We start from the raw sequence: 22608 nt of genomic DNA on the forward strand, positions 1-22608 counted from the left end.
CAACTCGAGAGGAATACAAGGCGCAAGGCCCCGCATGTGACAACTCCCCATTGCTGTCTCGGCATCTCTGACGAGTATCAAGGCACGTTCTTGACACTAACAGGACTACTGAACTGCCGCATCTGTTCGGCCCAAAGCAACGGCCTCTGTGAGATAAGAGGAGGTAAGAGGATTCGCAGAGAAAGCAAAGAGGAGTCTAGAAGAAGAATGAATCAGGCCCTCCCCTCTCTGCTAGTCTCATGAACTCATTCCTACTCATGACATTTCTAACTGCTGGAGTCACGGAAGGGAGCCGGAACGATCCACCTTGTTTCAGAGCAAAGAGGAGAGGCCCAGGACAGCAGGTGAGCGGCCCGTGCCTCAGCCGGCAGGGCGACAACGGTCTGTGTCATGCACCAAAATTAATTACGAGTAAAGTATCCAGCTGATGACCCATGGGCCGGTTTTTGTATTTTTGACTGTATTTGTTTGTGTGGCCCCAAGTAGAATTTTTGTTTGTAATGAAATTGATGCCAAATTTTAAAAATTAGGATCGTTCACATAAAAATCTGGATTTCTGTTGTTCTTGAAAACTCAGAGTCTGACAACACAGGTGCACAACTGGTGGGAGCTGCTTCTTTCAGAAAAGCACTTTGACCTCCCCATGATGGCCCCTTCCAAATCTGCACCTTACCCGCTGACCCCAAGGGCCCGTGAAAGGCAAAACACGGCCCCGCCTTGTAGCATTCCAGCTCCTGCATCCGGGTGAGGAGCCCATGCTACGCAGCAAGCACACAGGCCTGCGTCTAAAAGCCAAACTTGACCGCAAAACACGTGTGACCCTGGGTCGCTAACCTGGCTTCTCTCCGCCTGTTTCCACTTCTTTGAAATGGGCTCCTATTACCTACCCTGAAGGTTGCTGTCCTTTTTTAACAGTTTTCATTTACAGGGAGTAAAACTCATGTTTTGGGGAATAGAGCCCTGTGAGTTTTGACACCTACCTGGATGCATGTAACCACCACCACCACAAACAGAACGCGGAACAGCTCCACCTGCCAGACAACCCTCCTCAGTCTGTGGTTAACCCTCCCCCAGCCCCAACCCCAGCAATCACGGCTGTGTTCTCCATCTCTATAATGTTCCAGTTATTCCTTTTAATGAAATACTGTTTTGTAATGTCAGCATTATCCCTGACACTCTGTCTCGTTTCTGTCTGCTCAGAGTAGTTACACGGATGCCAGGCATCATCGAGCCACATAAAGCCTTTGCCCCATCTCTGGGCAAGCCCTGGAGAATTATTTAGCATTTCCCTCCACTTGGCAAAATTTCTACCCACCCATGGCCCTTTTCACCAGTCCCTATCTGATCCTCTTGCTATCAGGTAATTAAAATCCCAGCCCTTAAAAGGCCCACACTCCCAACGCTTTCATTCCCACCAACAAAACCAGGCGGGTCACCAGGAGGGGAAAAAGCTGTCAGGGAGCTTCCACATGGAGGAGTCTCGGGTCCCGCCAAGGCCACCCGCCGGGACACGCAACAGGAAGAGCGCTCTCGTGCCCACCGTGGGTCCAGACAAACAGAAAGACCCCCAGCACCACGAGGATGCCCAGGGACCGCCCGGTCTAGGAAAGGAGCTATTCTCGCCACACATGACTGGCAGAGAGGAAGCACGACCGTGAGAACGCCCCCGCACAGCAATTCCTTTCAGGGTGGAGGTGGGAGGAGGGTATGAGAAAGCAAATCACTGCTGAGAACACAAGTGTTCCCCAGGCCAGCAAAAGAGTTCCGTTTTGTTCAAGTGAGGAAGCCTGGAGGCCCCAGAACTGCCGGCCTGGCTGCCCCATCACAGCCAGGCTGCACGAACAGGGGACCCAGGGGGACAAGATGCTGGCCTTCCTGGAGACACAGGCTCGCTCCAGTCCTGCCACCTTCTGGCTCTGCCATCTTGGGCACCTGGAGCTCCCCTCTAGGCCTCAGGTTCTCCATCTGACAATGGGACTGCAGGACAAGATGAACCAGGAGGGCACTGACCACCAGACGCTGTGAACTCACGCTCGAGCATCCCTCCACACAGGTGGCCGGGCCGGCCCTCCCTTCCTAAAACCTCGTATACTCAGGCCCCCGGGACAACATATGCCCCTAGTCTCGCTTTCTCCTTGTCCACTGCTCGTTTCCAGCCTCCTTGCTCACTTCTCTTCTTGAAGTCTACTTGCTCACAAGGTCCAGGCCCTCACTCTTTCTTTATGCTCCACACCAGGGTCTCTCAACCTCAACCCTACTCCCATTGAGGCCGGATCATTCTCTCTGGTGGGGCCGTCCTGTGCATTGTAGGATGTTCAGCAGCGTCCCTGGCCTCCACCACTAGACGCCAATAGCACCCCCACCCCCCGCCCCCCACAGGCCCCTGTTGGGAGAACTCCTGCTCTAACTCAACCTTATACATGAATCAAGATCCCCAGAATTACACCTCCTGCCCCGGCCTGGCCCCAGGGCATCCTGCCTCTTTCTCCAACTGCCCTCTTGACCTCTCCACTTACCAGTCCAGCAGGCATCTCAAACTTACAGAATCTAAAACTGAACTCTTGGCTCCTATTTCTCCTGCCATTAACCAAATCTGCCAAGACAGTTATTGGCACAACCCAGTAATCTTCGTTGTGGGGACCAGTTCTATGTACTGTACCCACTAGATGCCAGTAGCAACCGTCCCCCCAAGTTGTAACAACCAAAACTGTCTCTAGACATTGCTAAGTGTTTCCTAGGGGTACACGGACAACTGCCCCCAGTTGCAAACGGCTGGCAAAGGCCATTCTCAACCAGCACTCGGCGAGATCCTCCTGAAATGCTACCTCAGTTCACATGCCTCCTCTGCTCAAACGGCTCCACACCCGAGCCCACTAGGTCCTGTGCTCTGACCTCATCTCCTAACCTCTCCCCATCACCCACCGGGTGGGTGATGAACACACCAAGTTCATCTTGACCCTAGGGCTTTTAATTTCCTTGTCCCTTCTAGAATTTTCTTCCTCCTGATGCTAGCACGGTTGGTTTTTCCCATCATGCAAATCTCTGCTCAAATATCACCTCCTCAGAGGCCTTCTTCCCTAACCAGCGTCTCTTGGCCGCCACGCCCATCCCTTATCACATTAACACATTTTCCCTTCTGTGATGGCATGAACTGTCTTGTTTATCTACCTTGATTACTGTCGCTCCCCCTCTAGAACCAACCTCCATGAGAACAGGGCCCTTGCTCACCACTTTCCGCTCCATGCCTAAAAAGGACACAGCACAGAATAGATGCTCAGTAAAAATCAGGGCTCAGGATGGAATGAATCAATAAAATAACTTCACAGTTGGCTAGTTAGCATTTCTGGTGCCAATTTTTGCTGAAGACTTTGGCCGAAGGTAGTGCTTTTAAAACAACCAAGTGAAACCCAATGGGTAAAAAACAAACAAAAAACCTACTAAGTCAGAGGATGAAGAGCAGCATTAAAAAAATTAGGGGCCAGCCCGGGGGCACAGTGCTTGAGTTCGCACATTCTGCTTTGGCGGCCCAGGGTTCGCCGGTTTGGATCCCGGGTACGGACATGGCACCGCTTGGCAAGCCATGCTGTGGTAGGCGTCCCACATATAAAGGAGAAGAAGATGGGCACGGATGTTAGCTCAGGGCCAGTCTTCCTGAGCAAAAAAGAGGAGGATTGGCAGCAGATGTTAGCTCAGGGCTAATCTTCCTCAAAAAAAAAAAAATTAGAAGAAGAGAATTAAGGAAACAATACATCAGAATATACTGCACATAGGAAAGGTCAATACTGATTCATAAAATTTGATATGTATCATGTCTCTGTGTGTGTGTGTGTAACTCTAAATATGCATATATTTACGTACAGAAGAACTGGGTGACAGTGCTCAAGGGCAAGTAAGACTGTAAACAGTGGCCTAACGGCCTTCAAATAAACAACTCGGCATGCCAACCAGCACCAGGAAATCCCTTACTTGTTCCTTTTCCTGATCTCTCGTCATCTTCATCCACTGTACCTTCTAGCAGTTTGCACAGAGAAAGGACTTCAGAGTTCAAGAACCACACACAAAAGGCAACATCACAACCTGCAAAAATGTTCACACTTGCCACAGAAAGAGACTTCCAAAGATTCCAACTGACCCAGGTTAAGATTCAGGATGCTTCCGGTGGTGGACGTTTTGTCCGTTTTCGTCGTGATCGGCGCTGCTGCTTGAGGAGAGAAAGGTTTCGGGCTGCCAGATAAACTTCCTGCTTGTCCTGTCTTCGTGGAGGCTGGTGAAGCTGAAAAAGTAGGTTAATTGTTAAAAGACAAATTTACAAATAAATACACAAATAAAACTTGTGGGTGTGGGCAGGGGGAGAGAAGAGAAATTGTATTTGATTTCAGCGAGGCCTGCAAGGACCACAGAGCGGGTGGAGCGGGAAGGGCTGGCCATTTATTTCCAGCAAAGGGCTGTAACCCAACGTGCAGCAGTTACAGCCACAGAGGAAGAGGGTTCCCCAGTCATTCTATCAGACGCAAAGCTCTAAGACAAATCGGCTAAGCCGCCACTGAAATTGGTTTGGCCCATTCACGGGTGTAAATCTCACAATAAACACTGATTAAAACCAGCCTCCACCGCGGTCCAGATGCAGAGACCGGAGCCAGGCTTCCACATGGCATGTCATCCGTTGGTGGGAGACACAAGGGCCGGCTCACTCAGCCACTGCACCTGCCGGAGGCCAACTCGAGCCCTTGGGAGATCTCGGGCTTCCCATTTCAAAGGTCCTGCAGCACTGAATGAACCAACTTGGCACCAGAGCGCCAGGCAGTAAGGGGACGGTGGTAATTACCTCCCTGCTTACTGCCTTTCAGACTTTCACAGGAGGACAGAGAGCCATACCTATGGCTGGGTCTTTTAAAAATGCGTTAAAACTACCCACATAATGCTCCCCTGAGCCTCGTCCACTGGCTGGGGGAGAGAGGACAGAAACCAAACTACTGAACAAAACCAAGTGTTCAGACGGGCCACCCGGAGCCTCCTGGAGATCCTTCAGACCCGCCCCTTTGCCTAAAGGGCTCCACATTCTTGGGACCATACTGTTACCAAACGCACGACAGGCAACAAAATGGCCAGCTCTCCTCAGATGCACAAGAAACTTGACTCTGAGGCGATCTGGTCCTTAAAGCTATGTGTGGCAAAGGGGTCAGGAATTCAGACTTCCTGGGATTTCAAAGTGCTGACACTTCATTGGGTGCTCGCCTCGGTTTCTCTACCTGCCAAATGGGGGTACTGATAGTGAGGATTCAATGGGTGGAACCTGTACACCAGCTCAGCCAGTCAATATACATGAGCAAACCTCAGGACCTGCCAACGCTACTTTAAATGTAACAGAGCAGGAAAGACTGTAGACCTGGAGAGAAGCAAATTCAAGCACAGATGGGGAGCCAGGCACTGGATTCAAACCTCAGCTCTGCTGATCACTTGCTGTGTGACCTTGGGCAAGTTACCTGACGTCTCTGAATCTCCTTTCCTGGTAGCCACAAAGAGGGATACTGATAATACAAAAGGGTGGATGAAAGTACCTGCCTCATGAAGCTGTAAGGGCCAAATAAATGAAGCAATCATCTAACAGTGCTGGCATCTATCAAGTGCAATATTACTGTTTGCTATTAGTGCAGTATTATTTTGTATTTCCCAATTAACCTCCAGGGTTTTGGTTTCAATCATCTAAACCAGTGGTTCTCGGCCAGGAGGGACTCTGCCCCCAGGGCACGTTGCACAACGTCTGCAGACATTTTTGGTTGTCACACTCGGAGAGGGGGGTCCTCCTGGCATCTAGTAGGCAGAGACCAGGGATGCTGCTCAACATCCTACAATGCACAGCTCCCCACAACAAATAACTATCTTTGGCCCCAAATGTAACAGGGCTGAGGCTGGTAACTCCACAAAGGGATGATGCAGGCGTGTCTCTGGGCATCCCTGACCTCACCTGCCAATGAGGAGAGGAAGTGGGATGAGATGAGCCAATCCACGCCAACCAGTGCTTAGCAAGTGCTCAACAAACGTAAGAATTTTTTTTTTTTTTTTTGAGGAAGATTAGCCCTGAGCTAAAATCTGCTGCCAATCCTCCTCTTTTTGCTGAGGAAGACTGGCCCTGAGCTAGCATCCGTGCCCATCTTCCTCTCCTTTCTATGTGGGATGCCTGCCACAGCATGGCTTGCCAAGCGGTGCCATATCTGCACCCAGGATGCGAATCAGGGAACCCCAGGCCACCGAAGTGGAACATGCGCACTTAACTGCTGCGCCACCAGGCCGGCCCCAGAAATTATTTTGAAGAAATGAGTTTTACTGTAAGGTTTAGCAAATGCCTGGCCCAGCATACAACATTCTCGCAACTGAGGGCTGTTATTATAATTACTGTTCCTACCACTGATATCATAACTTGTCCACAAAGAAACAAGAATAAAGACAAAGCCATTTCAAAAAATTTAAGTATCACCAAGAAAATCTTTAGTATTAGGAATTTTTTTTTTATTATTATTCACTCATTTATGTTTTACCTGTTTCCAGGAGATCTGCAGTGGCTGAAAACATGGGTGTCATGCATTGCCTGCGAGGATTAAAGACCAGGGCCTTTCTGATTGTGTTCTCTTTAGCAAATGAGCAGCAGGTGTGGGAGGGAGGGTCTCACATCATCAAAAGTGCCGCCTGGGGGAGTGCAGGGACCTTGGACACTGAAGCCCGACCCCTCCACGTGCAGAAAGAGAACCACGTGGACGTGCTGTTGCACACAGAGCCCAACCACGCGAGTCACATCCGCCTGCCTCATGGGTCATGTTAGAAAAGTAAAAAGGCGAGGCCGGCAGGTGGTCTAGCCGAGCCCTGGCCCACGTGTCCTGCAGGGGACTTTAGCAAGAACACAGGGAAAATCATTATTTTTATAATGCTGCATATATATATTCATCTGTAGTTTAAAAAGAATAATTGGGGGGCTGGCTCCGTGGCCGAGTGGTTAAGTTCACGCGCTCCGCTGCGGCGGCCCAGGGTTTCGCAGGTTCGGATCCTGGGCGCGGACATGGCACCACTCATCAGGCCATGCTGAGGTGGCGTCCCACATGCCACAACTAGAAGGACCCACAACTAAAAAATATACAACTATGTACTGAGGGGATTTGGGAAGACAAAAAAAGCAGAAAAAAAGAAGGATAATTGGAACAATGACTCTTTAATTTCACAGACATATAAAGTTTCCTTTGTTAATAAAACTTAAGTATTGATGGTTTAAGAAATACATTCTAAATTTTTAAAAAGTTTTTTTTTTTTTAAGATTTTATTTTTCCCTTTTTCTTCCCAAAGCCCCCCAGTACATTCGTTGTGGGTCCTTCTAGTTCTCGCATGTGGGACGCTGCCTCAGCGTGGTTTGATGAGCAGTGTCATGTCCGCGCCCAGGATTCGAACCAATGAAACACTGGACCGCCTGCAGCGGAGCGCGCGAACTTAACCACTCGGCCACGGGGCCAGCCCTAAAAAACTTTTTTTAACATAGCCCTTGGATATGGCAAGAATAAGAGCACACTGGTTTCCGGTGCAGACGGGTCTGGTGCCCTCTCCACGCGGCCAGCAGAGGGCAGGGACCACCCTCACAGGCATCTAGGATGCAGGGCTTCAAAAGGACAGCAGCTCGGGGTCACCTACAAGCCCGGGTCCCACACTGCCAAGCTCTCCTCTGAGAAGGCGATGGCCCATGCCCACCCCTGACTGCCACCCACCCCACCTCCCCCATTTGTGGAAGACCCTCTACCTGCCTCGACCTCCCCATTATCAGTTACTGCTATAACACTCACCCGGTTGTTCAAGGCCCACCACATCTAGACCGCCTCAATTCCTCCTTTGCTCCCCTGCCTCAACTTACCCTACTCTTCAGCAAGGCGTCTGCACTCCACTTCCAAAATACATCCCCAACCTCACCACCGCTCTCCCTCTCCACCAACATCACCCGCGTCCGCACATTCTCCACGGGGGCAACATGGCCGCAGGGGCAAAAGGGAGTTCTTAGGGCGTGAAACTAAAAGCTCACTCTTTTCATGTCTAAAGCACAGATACACATGCAGCACAAAAACAGATAATACTTTTCAATTTCATGAGGGTCCACTGCCAGGGACACACCAAAAAGAACCGAAACTGGACACTGCTCAAACGAATCCTATACATGAGCGTTCGCAGAAGCACCGTCGCAGCAGCCCGCAGCGGGGAACAACCCACGTGCCCATCCATGGATAGACAGACTGTGGTAGCTCCACAATGGGACGCTACTGAGCCAGAAAAAGGAAAGACCTTCTGATGCATCGCAGATGACCTTGAACTCATTATGCTAAGGAGCCGGACCCAAAGGTCAGATTTGGCATGAGTTCACGCCAATCAGATATCCAGAATAGGTAAATCTATACAAATAGAATGCAGACTGATGGCTGCCAGGGGCGAGTGGTGCAGCACAGACAGGGGTGGTGGGGAGCGGCTGCTGATTGGGTACAGCGTTTTATTTTCAGTGATGGAAATGTTTTGGGACTAGATAACGGTGGTGGTTGCACAACATTGTGAATGTACTAAATGCCACTTACCACTGAACTGTTTACTTTAAAATGGTTAACTGTATGCTAGGTGAATTTCACCTCCATTTAAAAAAAAATTTCATGGGAGGACAATTAGGAAGAAAACATCTAAAATGGCTCCTTAGTGGAGAAAAATGAAAGAAAAAGGTTGAAAAACACGCCCTCGCCCATCATGTCCCATTGAGACCCTGGAAGAGCATCCCACGGCCCCCTGGCGTCTGCCACAGCATCCCACGCCCGAGGACCCTCGCTCGGCAGCCAGGAAGGCACCGTAACACAGAAATGACAGCACTTCACTCCCCATCTAACACCATCCGAAGGCGTCCCATCCCCCAGAAGAAATACAACTGCACGGCCGACCTTTCCTTGCCTCACTCTGGAATCTCCAGCCGCACTGACCCTTGTGCTGTTCCTCCCAGATCAAGTCTGCTCCCACCTCCCGCCTTTATACCTGGGATTCAGGAGGAAGGGCCCTGCCCCACCCGGATCACACGGGCTGGCACTCTCGGTGTTCAGGCCCAGCTCAAACACCACCTCCCCGGAGCCCTCCCCACTGGCCCCCTCTCAGGCGGCCCAGGTGCCTGCTGTTTACTGTCCCCCTTCTGCCACGAGCATATCAGCTCCAGGAGAGCAGGGTCCCTGCCGGCTCAGACACCACGTAGGACACCTAAGACATTCACAGCGCGAGCAAACGCGCAAGATAAGTAATTGAAGGATGAGATCTCCATTTCTCTTCTTACTGTGGTCATGAAAAGCAGTAACGAAATGACAATGACAATCAAAATAAATCTTCTTCATGCAAAGATACCAATTTAAACGATCTTCTCGATATTATGCCGCAACTAGCAACAAGGTATGCTAACAGAGTGATTAACAATCCAAAGGAGAGAGATGCATAGGCAGCTCACAGAACAACACTCGTGGGCCATGAACAGGTGGAGAGAGATCACTGAGCTCCACGGAATGAATGCAGATAAGGGGACACGCATCCTCCATCCTTTTCACCCGACCGGTAAACTTGTTTCATAAACCACCACCTGGTGTGGAGGCTGGTGAGACAGGAGCAACACTCAGGGGAATTGTCGCCCGTCAGCAGAGCACTTAGGTGATACTGAGATTATCCAAAATTATAGTGTACAGAACACTCGGACCCCAAAGTCCCACTGCTAGGAATGCCCCCAGAGAGCCACGTGTAAGTGCCGCCACGACACAGTACCCGCACCAGAAGTTTCGCTGTAACGATACTTATCATAGCAAAGGACTGGGAGAGGGCTGATAAATGTCTGTGAACTAGAGCCTGGCCAAATAAAGTACGGTGTAAATGCTAGACACACTTTAAAAAAAAAGATGCAGATCTGTATGACCTGACAAGGTGTAGTCCCCACAAATACAGGCATGAAAAAAAGAAGTTAAATAAAGTGTGTATAGAAATGCCCCTGCATGAGTAAACGTTTCCTAAAAGCATATGCACTTCTTTTCTAAGAAGATTCCATAAACTCTCAATAGTGGTAAACTTTGGGAAAAAACTGGAGCTCAGAATGTGGCAGTAAAAACACCTTTACCTTTTATTTTATACCTTTTTCTACTGTTCTAATATTGCCTGGGGTTTGGTTTTGTCTTCATTTTAACCATGTGTATGTATTACTTCTACCATTAAAAAAAAAGGTAACTAAAGGTATTTAAATTATGGGCCATTTTGCCCTTTTAAAAACACTTTTAGGGGGCCAGCTCAGTGGCACAGTGGTTAAGTTTGCACATTCCGCTTCAGTGGCCCAGGGTTCACAAGTTCAGATCCCAGGTGCAGACCTATGCACCGCTTATCAAGCCACGCTGTGGCAGGTGTCCCACATGTAAAGTAGAGGAAGATAGGCACGGATGTTAGCTCAGGGCCAATCTTCCTCAGCAAAAAGAGAAAGACTGGCAGTGGATGTTAGCTCAAGGCTAATCTTCCTCAAAAAAAAAAAGAAAAGAAAAAAGATACAAAATTAAATATTGAAGAGCTTCAAAGATGAATGTTAAGCAAACAGAATTTTGTCATCAGTGCTAAAATTCAAAAGCATAACACCTTAAGTCGATGGTTCTCAATGGGAACTGGGGGGTAACTATGCCCCCCAGGGGACACGTGGCAAGGTCTGGAGACATTTTTGGCTGTCATAATTGTGGGCAGGAGTGCCACTGGCATCTAGTGGGTGGAGGCCAGGGATGCTGCTAAACCTCCTCCAGGGCACAGGACGGCCTCACCGCAGAGAATTATTAGCCAAAAATGTCAACAGTGCTGAGATTGAGAAACCCTGTTTTAAATCACACCAGACATTTTCAAAAGCAAAAAGACATTTAGAAATGCTAGTTTCAATTAAGCTTTGAAACAGATGCCAATCCTTTTAGAAAGCCATAAATCTTGCCCAAAGGAAGAACTAATTGCCTTTGAAGTCACAAATAATTTAATCAGATTTTATACTCTGATGTACAATGCACAAGTGTGGGCTAAAACCCATCATTTATTTAACTACATTTACAAAATCCTAGCCGGTGCTAAGTGCCATTCTGACTACATGAAACACATCTAGGAATTAAATCAGAAAAAACACCCTTCCCTCCACACACAGTACTCAGGGTGGGCTGGGGTGGAGGAGTTAATGATTCGTGCTAAATTTCCTCCACTTATAAAATCTCGGAAACCACCTATACGTTCAAAGGGCTGCGTCTTGCTCAACGCTTGGTGGCCCACACAGGTGAGCTACAGAGTGGAGAATCGCTGGAGGGTCGACGACAGGACGGAAATGCTGTTTTGAAGGGTTTTTATTAACATGGAAAAGTATCCAGAACACAAGGCTAAGTTAAAAAAGATAACCCTGGAGGGGCCCACCCCCATGGCATAGTGGTTAAGTCCAGCACCCTCCGCTTAAGGGGCTCAGATCCCAGGTGTGGACCTACACCACTCATCAGCCATGCTGTGGCAGCACCCTACATACAAAATAGAGGAAGACTGGCACAGATATTAGCTCAGGGCTAAACTTCCTAAAGCAAAAAAAAAAAAAAAAAAGAGGAAGATTGGCAATGGGTGTCAGCTCAGGGCAAATCTTCCTCAGCAAAAAAAATCCCACAAAAAACCTAGAGGCTACACCAGACATGAACCAAGTAGTTCATAGATGCATTTGATGCAATATATAGCTGGGGTTTTTTTTTGAAGGAAGATTAACCCTGAGCTAACATCTGCTGCCAATCCTCCTCTTTTTGCTGAGGAAGACTGGCCCTGAGCTAACATCCATGCCCACCTTCCTCTACCCTATACGTGGGATGCCTGCCACAGCATGGCTTTTTGCCAAGTGGTGCCATGTCCACACCCAGGATCCGAACTGGCGAACCCAGGCCACTGAGAAGCAGAACGTGCGAACTTAACCGCTGCGCCACTGGGCAGGCCCCTAGATTTTTTTTTTTTAATTTGAGCCAATAAGTAAACGTTGGGGTAGTTGGCATTTTAAAAAAATATTTGAGACCTCTCCTGAACTACCAGAAATCTGGCAATACTGAGCCCACATTCCCATGTGGTTCGAACCAGCAGGAGGAAAAGGCCCCCAGTGCCCTTCAGAAAAGGCACACTTGTCTCGCTCAGTGCATCACGCAAAGGGTGAGTAAGCACTGCTTTGGGAAGTGTTACGCACACGGGCACACGCCCATGTGCAATCGGTCATGAGGAGGAGCGCACTTCTGCTCTAGGTCACTCCCGTCCCTCCCACTTCCCAACCTCGCTCATTCCCGTATCTGCCTGACCTCTGAAGTGGCTGGGTTTCAGCTGGAGGGTATGACGTATAAACCAGCACGGAAGTCCTGGAAACGGCATCTAAGGGCTGACTGTGGGAGGTGGTTTTTGTAATTAACAATTATTTTACGACACATCCGTATTGGTTTCACAGCAAAAAGGGAGTATACAAAAGCGTTTTCCCCTCTCCTTAAACAGTAACCCACACGGAGCCATAAGACCAGAGGATCATTAGCTCGGGGGGGGAGAGGGGGGTGAAATGCAGGCCTCAGGGGTCTCACCCCAACATACATTAATAACTTAACTCAGGATCCCGAAAGCCAAAATGGGCAAAGGCATCAATTCCGGCCAGGAGGTCTGGCTACAGGAGCAAAGAGTAACATCACTGAGCACATCAACCCCTCTGACCATGAAGATGACAGGGTTCCAGGGCACCACAAGCGAAAGGCTTCTGGCTGAGAACAGTGCTTCTCAGAAAGCTAACTCCAGTTCCAAGGACCATAGACCCATGATTCCGAGCTCTCGATCCCCAAAGGAAAGTTTCTAAACTCTCGTAAAAGTTTTATTCAATAACTTACCTGGTTCAACTTGTAGTTTCATGTTGCTGGCTACAAAATTCTCATTGCTGACACTAACAAGGTTTTCCCATCCTATGATGATCTTTTCTCATACAATCTCATCCCAATTATACTCTCCCTGATTGTGGGGAGAGAATATTATTATTATACTAAATTTCAATAAATATTCCACTAAATGCTATGATCGCTGCTAACAGCAGAGGGCAGTAGGGTGCAGTGAAAGAAAACAGGTCCAGATTCAGGTTCTGGCTGCTCTGGGGACACGGGCCCCTCCCCACATCTTCACAGGGTTCTCAACTTGCCTTCTGTAAAATGGGGAGGCTGACTTGGCGTTTCTTCTAACTCTTAGCCTATAATACAGGTTGGCAAACCAACCTATGAGCCAAGTCTGGCATAACCCTTGTTCTGGCATGCCCGCAAGCTAAGAAGGGTATTTCCCATTTTTACATAGTTGAAAATAAAATGAACAGTTCACGAAATAAACAAATTATGTGAAATTCAAATTTCAGAGTCAGCCACATGCTGCCCATGGCAATATGCTTTAGTAACAATGACAACAGTGTGGAATACCTGCACAGTGTGACAGAGACCCACAAAACTAGAATATTTACTATCTGGCTCCTTACAGAAAAAGGGCCATGTGTAAGATTAAAATAATTTTGAACATCACCCTCTCTTCCTATACTACCCATCGGACATCTAACTCACGATTAGCAAAATGACCCCAGCACATACGGGCAAAAGGATTATATTTTGGGAAGACATTAAAGTCTACTGAAATGGGGGATCTAACTTGTAACCTAAAAAGCCACTCAAATGATAAGGGATTTTGTCAGGAATTCTGACATCACTTCAACCTCTGTACCTCCCGAGGGAAGACAGAAGCTTAATTAAACACATTATACGTGTTCTCATATTCCTATGAAACTACTTCCTGAAATATGGTGCAAGAAAACCAACAGTGGTTCACAGACCCACACGTTTTATAAGTTATGTCTTAATTCCACGAATATTGGAAAAAACACAACAAACTATTTCAACACAGGAGCTGACACATTTCATTTAGCTTAGGATAAAGCTAAGTTGCAGATTTAACATCTAAGAATGTGATAAGGTAGGTGGTACTAGAATTGGCAAAAATCACAGCGATGAAAGCTGAGGCCACAGCGATTCCTGCCATCGCTGCCACTTTCTCGCAAGCGCGTCCTCCACGGGAACTGACTGGCCAAGGAATCTGTGTGACTACACCCCAGGCTTTGTTAACTCGGCTTAAATGGAACCATGTCATGGAATCAAAGTAAGCTTTGAAGTTAGAAACCAAGGGACAAAAGGGGGTTTTTTTCCTGAAACGATGTCAACACAAGTTACAAGTTACGGTCATCCCAGAAGAAAGCTCTAAACCGCGACTGTGAGGAGCCAGGACCCACGCAGCTGTGATCACCCTGGAGAAAGAGACCGCGGCCTTTCCTCTGAAGAACCAAGAGCCACGGGCACTTCACTCTCCTTACCCACCGACAGCCATTTGGGAGCAGCTACAACTAGTTCCTGAAACTAACCAACCAACCGGAAACAAGAACTGGCACAATCAAAACGGGCGGGATTCTTTGAGTTCACAACTAACCAAGTTCCCATCGTTTTGTCTTCTGGGGGCACTGATGGTCTCTGAAAGCACTGCCGCCTGCTCCTTAAAGAGTTCTTATGTGAAGAAGGGAAGGAGCGAGGAACAGAGGGAGGATGGGAAGGACAGAGGGAGTCTGAAAGGCTCTCCAAGGTCAACGCTTTGGCCAGAAGTCTAAAACTGGTGGTTCAGGGGCCAGCCCAGTGGCGTAGTGGTTGAATTTGCGCCCTCCACTTCGGCAGCTCCAGGTTCACGGGTTCAGATCCCAGGCGTGCACCTACCTATGGCTCATCAAACCACACTGTGGTGGCATCCCACTTACAAAATAGAGGCAGACTGCCGCAGAGGTTAGCTCAGGGCCAATCTTTCTCAAGCAAAAAGAGGAAGATTGGCAACAGATGTTAGCTCAGGGCCAATCTTCCTCTCCAAAAAAACAAAAACAACTGGTGGTTCAACCTACAGAGATGCTTTATTCATTCAAGAAAATATTCTAAGACATTTTGAGCAGACATTGAATAACTGGAGATTTTATATAAAAATGCAGATTTCCCATCTCTCGGAAAAACGTTAAGATCTGAAAACCATGAGTCCACAGCGCTGCACAGTGAACACGGGCTGAAGCCCATGAAATGGAGCAGCAGCCCCACGGCCCACCAGTCGCTGGCCCCTCGACAGTCTCCCCAGCCCAGAGCTGGGAGTCGGACGCCTTTATCATCACGTTTCGTGTGTGCGCAAGCTCTTCTGTGACTCTCAAAGGCAGAACAACAAAGAACCAACAGTGAAGGCCGTGTTTCAGGAAATGAGCGTAAACCCATTTCCTTGTAGAAGGAGTCAAGTTCTTAAGTGTCTAACATGCAACCAAATTCTGTTGGGGCAGAAAGAATTCAATTTAAGTCAGGACTGCTTTCTTACACTCGCCTGCATCCCTCATTTGCATCAGCTCTCTGATCCGTGCAGGCATCTGACCAGCAACCATCATAAGACAGAACGTAGTAGCTGACATTTTTGCAGCTTTATTTCAGGCACCGCTCTAAACCCATGGTGTGCTGATCCCTACAAGAACCTATGAGGCAGGTCCTATGATTATGTCATGTCAGAGAAACTGAGGCACCAAGCGGTTAAGGAGCTTGCCTAAGCCACACGGCCGGAACGGCTGGGCTGGGACTGGAGACCGACATCTTCGCTCTTCACCTCTCTCCCATGGCAAGTCTCAAAATGCAACACGCTTGTCAAACAGGGTGACCTTTAAGAAGGGAGACTGCTCTAGGGAGAGACTGTTTCCCTCACGTGTTGCTCTCCTATTTAAGCCTTAAGTAACGTGAATGTACAGTTTTGACAGAAAAATAATGTTTCAACTAAAATAAAATTCCTGAGAAAGAAAAAACTGTTACAGGAAACTGTTGGGTTCTAAACGGTTTGGAAATAAACTCTGCCCACTGCTAAGCATGACCTCCCGCTGGCCTTGGGGGACCACTTTTCTCAGTTTTTGGTCCCTAACACCAAGAATCCCATTGGGTTACTCGCTGAAAATTTGAATGTGCCCCACCGGAACAAAAGCCCCTGCATCTCCCTTTGCTTCTGTGATGCTCGCCAGCCAGGACCCAGCAGGTGTGGCACCGATGGGAACCCCGCGTCCCAGGGGCCTCCTCCACCCTCCCCCGCCCGGGGCTGACCTGTGCTCTTGTCCAGGAAGTCCATGGACTCCTCGCTCGCACTGAAGTGGCTGGAAGTGGCCTTCTTCTCCGCATCCTGCTCCACGTCGGAGCCCGTGTGCACAGAAGAGTTTGTGCTCATGGGGGAGCGAGGCATGTCCGACAAGGAGATCCTGCGGCCCGTGCCCCCGCTCAGCATGGGCTTGCTCATGAGGATCTTGGGGGACGCCGTCATGTCAAAGTTGAGCTTGACCTTTTCCTGTTTGTCGATCTTGGCGGCGCCAGCGCTGGGGTTGGTGGGGTCGAGCAGCATCTGGTGCTGGCTGTTGGGCGTGTAGGGTGTCCTGAACGGAGAGTAATTAAACACCCCAAACTTCCTTCGGATGTTGTCCACATAAACCTCCATCTCCTGCATTGCACTGTTGAAGATGCTTTTAGTCTTTTTCACAGAAAAAGGAATTTCTTTAGACATGAGGTAGCAATTATTTATTGGAACCCAGGCCCTAAGAATACAAAAAGAGAGACTTTAAGTCAACTTTGGTCCTTTCCAAGATTCCTCTTTTTTTTTTTTTTTTTTTTTAATTTTGGGGCCAGCCTGCTGGCATAGTGGTTAAGTTCATTCACATGCTCCGCTTCGGTGGCCTGGGGTTCACAGGTTCGGATCCTAGGTGCAAACCCATGCACTCCTTGTCAAGCCACATCTTGGTGGCATCCCACATAAAACAGAAGAGGATTGGCACACATGTGAGCTCAGCAACAATCTTCCTCAAGCAAAAAGAGAAAGACTGGCAACAGGTGTTCCCTCAGGGCCAATCTTCCTCACCAAAAAAAAAAAAAAAAATTATTGTGGTAAGAACAACTTAACATGAGCTCTACCCTCATAACACATGTTTAAATGTGCAATAGGTTATTGTTGACTCTACAGGTACAAGGTTGTCGAGCAGATCTAGAACGTACTCATTTTGTTTAACTGAAACTTTATGCCCGTTGATTAGTAATTCCTCATTTCCTCCTCCTATGAATATGACTATTTTAGACACCATCTCGTATGAGCGGAATCACACAGTATTTGTCTTTCTGTGACTGGCTTATTTCACTCAGTATAACATCCTCAAGATTCATCCATGTTGCCACACACTTTTTAAGACTGAACACTATTCCACTATATGTACACAGCACACATTCCTTACCTATTCCCCTGTCTACAGATATTTAGGTTGTTTCCAGAATTGTTTTTTCCTTAATGCAAACCAAACTAGCCTAGTTATGTTTACCAAGATTCTTAAATACATATTCCATTTTTTAAAAATGACTTGGTCTGGGGGCTGGCCCCGTGGCCGAGTGGTTAAGTTCGCACGCTCCGCTGCAGGCGGCCCAGTGTTTCGTTGGTTCGAATCCTGGGCGCGGACATGGCACTGCTCATCAGACCACGCTGAGGCAGCATCCCACATGCCACAACTAGAAGGATCCACAATGAAGAATATACAACTATGTACTGGGGGGCTTTGGGGAGAAAAAGGAAAAAATAAAATCTTTAAAAAAAAAAAAATTTGATTTGTTAAAAAAAAAATGACTTGGTCTGAATGGTCAATAAATGATTAACCATTAACACGTAATGGGCACGTTCTGTCACAGGGACAGAACATGAACAACAAGCTTAGCTAAAACATTAAAAGTTTCAATAGACTTTAATGAATTCAACTAAATTAAATTCAATAGAATTTAACAAATTAAAATACTCACTTAATTCATTAAAAAAAAACAAATCTCCTTTGGCTTTGGGTTGGTAGAGACTAAGAAAAAACAGTGCACCCTAGACCACCCCTCCAAAAAGAGAATTAGTCCCCCAAATCTCATTCTTCTGCGCTAGACATGAAGAGCTTTTCTCTTTTCATTCTTCTTCGTTTTTTTTTTTTTTGAGGAAGACCAGCCCTGAGCTAACATCTGCCACCAATCTTCCTCTTTTATTTTGCTGAGGAAGACTGGCCCTGAGCTAACATCTGTGACCATCTTCCTCTACTTTATATGTGGGATGCCTACCACAGCATGGCTTGCCACTCGGTGCCATGTCCGCAGCCAGGATCCGAACCACAAACCCCGGGCCGCTGAAGCGGAATGTGTGAATTTAACTACTGCGCCACTAGGCCGGCCCCAACTTTTCTCTTTTCAAATTGGGATTCTACATGGGACTAGGAGGAAACGTTGGAAACCCATAACTCTAAAAGGAGGCGCGTGGTTTGAAGGCGAGATCATTCACATGGAAAATATCCAGACAGGCCTTTGGCAGTGGGGTATGCCCTGCACCTCCCAATGCAGGCTGGTTCCGTCTTCCTGCCTTCCATACCCCACGTCCCAGCGTGCTTGCCAGAAACCCATGAGAGCAAAGACACCAGTGGCTGCTTTTCTGGAATTAGCGACCTGAGCAACTGCAGGCAGGAGATGAGAACACAACCAACCACCACGGGTGAGGGCAGAGCAGACACAGGACATCCAGGACGCGGCCTCATCACATGTGATCCCCCGGCCGCAACCCAGTTTGCAGCTGGGAATCTGGTGGGAAGGAGCTTTCCCAAGGACACCTTCTGGACTTCACAGACTGTCAACTCAAGCCCAGTATAAAGGATCAGGGAGCAAAGCGGACTGTGGGGAAGCAGAGAACTCACGGCCACTCTGCTCCAAGCACCGTCGACGCGGGCGCTATCAAAAGTGCCCAGGGAGGAATCTGGACCCAACGCCACCAAGTCTTCCAACGTTATAAAGAACAGCAGAAAACACGGACTTCCTATATTATGTTTACATTTTAACAATTGGCATTTCATTCCTATTTTTAAGAGAAAATGACCCAGGAGAAATAAGGTGGGGCCACGGGGCAGAATTCAGGGCACGGGCTGGCTGGCTGCAACTCTTGGTGACACTAGACTATGACACAAAGTAAAACCAAACACCCTCAAAAACCTGGCTGCTCTCTCCGAGTGCTGGAAATTCCGCCTCTCCTCCACTCCGACTTGCTGCTGTCATTCTGCAGAGACCTGAGCACTCACATCTGCAGCCAGAGGGAACAGGGCTGAACAGGAGCCAAGCGCCCTCAGGGGAGACTCCGCGGGTCACGACTGGGTAGGCAGGAGCCCAGACTAGACAGGGCGGCTCTGAGGAGCCGTCAGGGTCCCCTGGCTCCCCCAAGAAGTGACTCCCCCCTTCCTGAGCCAGCCTCAGCCCTGTCATCGGTGAAATGGAGGATGGGCCCCAACCTGGAGGGTCGCCAAGGGGGGCAAATGAAATGCACCGAAGCGAGTCTTGGCACCAGCAGGAGCTGGTCGGCCAGGCACTGCTGCGAGCACCTTTCCCCTACACACTTGTCTGGCATCCTCCACTGCTTCCTCCCAGGTTCCCAAGCGTCTTCAACCAAGTTGCCTGGTGAGAGATTTCAGGAAAAGTGTTCCTCTTCCTTAAAGCGGGCCCAGAAAACACTTACAGGGAAATCAGATTGGCTTTATAATATAAATCGTCTGGGGGACAGTGTCAGGAGAGGCCACAGAATCACGCAGGTGAGCTCCTTCCTAGCACTGGGCTTCAGTTTTCTTATCAGTAAAATGGGTATAAAAGCAGCTTCTACCAAAAGCCCTTAAAACAGGACCTGCTGGATGGCAGGCACTCAATTAAGGCTACTTCTTTTTTAGCTCTGCAGGCATTTAGCAAAATATTTTCCACATTTTTTATTTATGTGTGTGAGCAAAATAAAGCTTCAAAAAAGCAAAATCTTTCAAAGGACAAAAGCACGTGACGAGACTCTTTAGAACATGCCTTGACTTGTGCAAGGGCCTCCCCGGGCTCTCTCTAGTATTTATGAACTTGACAACGAACATGGGATGGTCTGTGGTATTTCTCACTCTGCCGTCCTGACCTATTTCGCTTACACACGTCCAGGCTCGACTTCTGGCTCTACGACCCGGAAGCGAGTCCCGGAGAAAGGGACAGCATATTGCAGCTCCCACAGCCTCCCTGTAAATCGCTGCGTCACATTCCCGGGTCTGATTCAGAGCAGGTCGTCAACAAACCTGGCCCATTCCGCTTTAAGAACATCTCCAGGGAGGGAGGGACACTTCTCCTATTGGGAGTGCCTTCCGAAACAGCTGTCAGTGACCGCCTGCCCCATTCCTACAACTCCAAGGTAGGTTTCCTCGGCCACTGGGGCACATCCTTAACAATTTCCCCCAACGAGCAGCCCTCCCCCAAGATGAGCCCAACAGCTTGGCACATTGCCTGCAAGGGGACAGAAGACACCAACGGGGGTTAGGAAAATCTCCTGGGCAGGAGACTTATGCTGCTGTCTTTTTCAAAACACAAGGGGGTCCAGCTTCCAGGACGGCTCGCAACCAGAACCAACCTACACCTGCATGCTCAGGGGAAACAGCCTCTGGAACCAAGGCTAGCAAAGCGCGTGCCCCTCAGCCGCCCCCAGTGGCTGTCAGTCAGGTGGGAGGACGAGGTCGGTGCGGAGTGGGCACAGCTGAGAGAGCAAAATCAAAGACTGAGGGTCGGGGAACAGCCGGTGACGAGGCAAGCACTGCCTGCCCCCAGCCACCCGCATCCTACGTATAGCTGCAGTGTGACACTACAGAATAAAAACAATCCCGAATCATCGAGATGGTTAACACGGCCCTGCTCTAACGAAGAGGCAGGAAAATGTACAACCTGCCACCAATTCCTCCTGCTCTTCAAATAAAAGCCAGCCTCCTGCACAGCCCCTGCGATCCGGGTCCTGCCCGGCATCCTGACCCCATCTCTCACCGCTCTCTCCTCCCTGTTCCTGTTCAAACCACACTGGGCTTTTCCGGAGCATGCCGGGCCTTGGCCCTCCCCTGCCCAATCTCTGCTCTCCCTGGTCCCTCTACCCACATCTTCACTCGGCCCCACTGTCACCTCCTGACCCAAGATCAGCTTGCCTGCTTGTTTCCTTGTATTTAATCTTTCTTCCCTACTAAGATGTCAGCCTTCCGACAGGCAGGGGCAGCGTCTGCCTGCTTGCTCCTGTGTCGCCAGCATCTAGCACACGGCCTGGCACCCAGCAGGCACCAAATACATATTTCTTTGAATGAATGAATAAATGACTTTTGGAGAGAATTCCAACAAAAGTGGTCAAAATCAAATAAAGCGTAAAATTCCTATTGAACCCAGGACCATCTCAGCTAATTTCCATTATGTCTCCTGACGATGGATGGGGTGCCAGGATTCCTGGCAAATGATCTGGCAGATTCCTTTGGAATTCACTCTCTTCTTGATTTGAAAGATGACAAGCAAAATTTAACAGAGAGAGCAATATTTCAGCTTCTGGTGTTTAGAATTATAAACTGTGGGGCCAGCCCAGTGGCACAGCAGCCAAGTGAGCACGTTCCACTTCAGTGGCCCGGGGTTTGCCAGTTCAGATCCCAGGTGCAGACATGGCACGGCTTGTCAAGCCATGCTGTGGCAGGTGTCCCACATATAAAGTAGAGGAAGATGGGCACGGATGTTAGCTCAGAGCCAGTCTTCCTCAGCAAAAAGAGGAGGATTGGCAGCAGATATTAGCTCAGGGCTAATCTTCCTCAAAAGAAACCCTAGAATTATAAACTGTATTTTCTGTATATTCTCTGGGTGTGTGTAATTTTTAGAATATGTCTTTTAAATATTCTCCTCTACAAACTAACACTTTCTCAAACTGCTTGCTTGGTAGGGCTTCAAAGATGTTTTGCCTCATTTAATCACAATGTAACTCGTGAAAAAGGAAGTAAGATATTAACTACTGCTCATCTCCGTTGACCTGTGGTTCTCAGGTACATGGGGCTACAGAAAAGGAACCGCATTAGCTGGAATAATTCACCTGGCTGTGAACGAGGAAAAGGGGAAGGCAGAAAGGCTGCGAGGGAGGGCTGGCAGCTGTCAAAACAGCAACCCCTTATAATTTCCCATTTTAGCTTCAGAGAAAAGGGAACAGGAGGGAACCCAGCACAATGATAGGAGATTCATTCACCGGCAATCTGGGAAAACACTTCTGATCCCGGAAAGCATTATTTTTGAAAAGCAATTTGCGTGGCGGTTTAATTTACTCCAGAAAACCCAAAAAAGGAACAGCAGCACTTAAAATAGCCATGGAACCTGTTCCGAGGCTGGTTTCATCAACAAAACCACGAAAGCGAGATTCTTTTCTAACATACCTGAAAAACCTGAAGCCGACGCATTATCAGGCTGCACAGCACAGGAAAATAGTTTTAAATTACAAAATCACTGGTTGGTATCATGACAATAAACAAAATAATAGCAATACCCTCCACCCCATCTCGTACCCAGTGACAGCATCAAAGGTTCAGTTAAAGCCACACGTCTGAAGCCTGTTTTAACTCCCACCTGTCATGTTGTCCAAAGAAACGGGCATCGACCT

The 22608-nt window shown here is 48.5% G+C and overlaps 1 protein-coding gene across 1 annotated transcript in view; it reads right to left on the minus strand.

The window, feature by feature from the left end:
* The window catches only part of ZMYND8 (zinc finger MYND-type containing 8), a 100243-nt gene that overhangs the window by 35851 nt on the left and 41784 nt on the right, over positions 1–22608 (minus strand). Inside the window, exons 8-10 of the mRNA XM_046678053.1 lie at positions 22575–22606; positions 16215–16696; positions 4133–4273 (exon numbers count right to left, since the gene is read on the minus strand). Coding sequence (XP_046534009.1) covers positions 4133–4273; positions 16215–16696; positions 22575–22606 — 655 coding nt within the window. The remainder of the gene's footprint in view (positions 1–4132; positions 4274–16214; positions 16697–22574; positions 22607–22608) is intronic.

This window comes from Equus quagga, chromosome 12 (genome assembly GCF_021613505.1).
Source record: "Equus quagga isolate Etosha38 chromosome 12, UCLA_HA_Equagga_1.0, whole genome shotgun sequence".
NCBI lineage: Eukaryota > Metazoa > Chordata > Mammalia > Perissodactyla > Equidae > Equus > Equus quagga.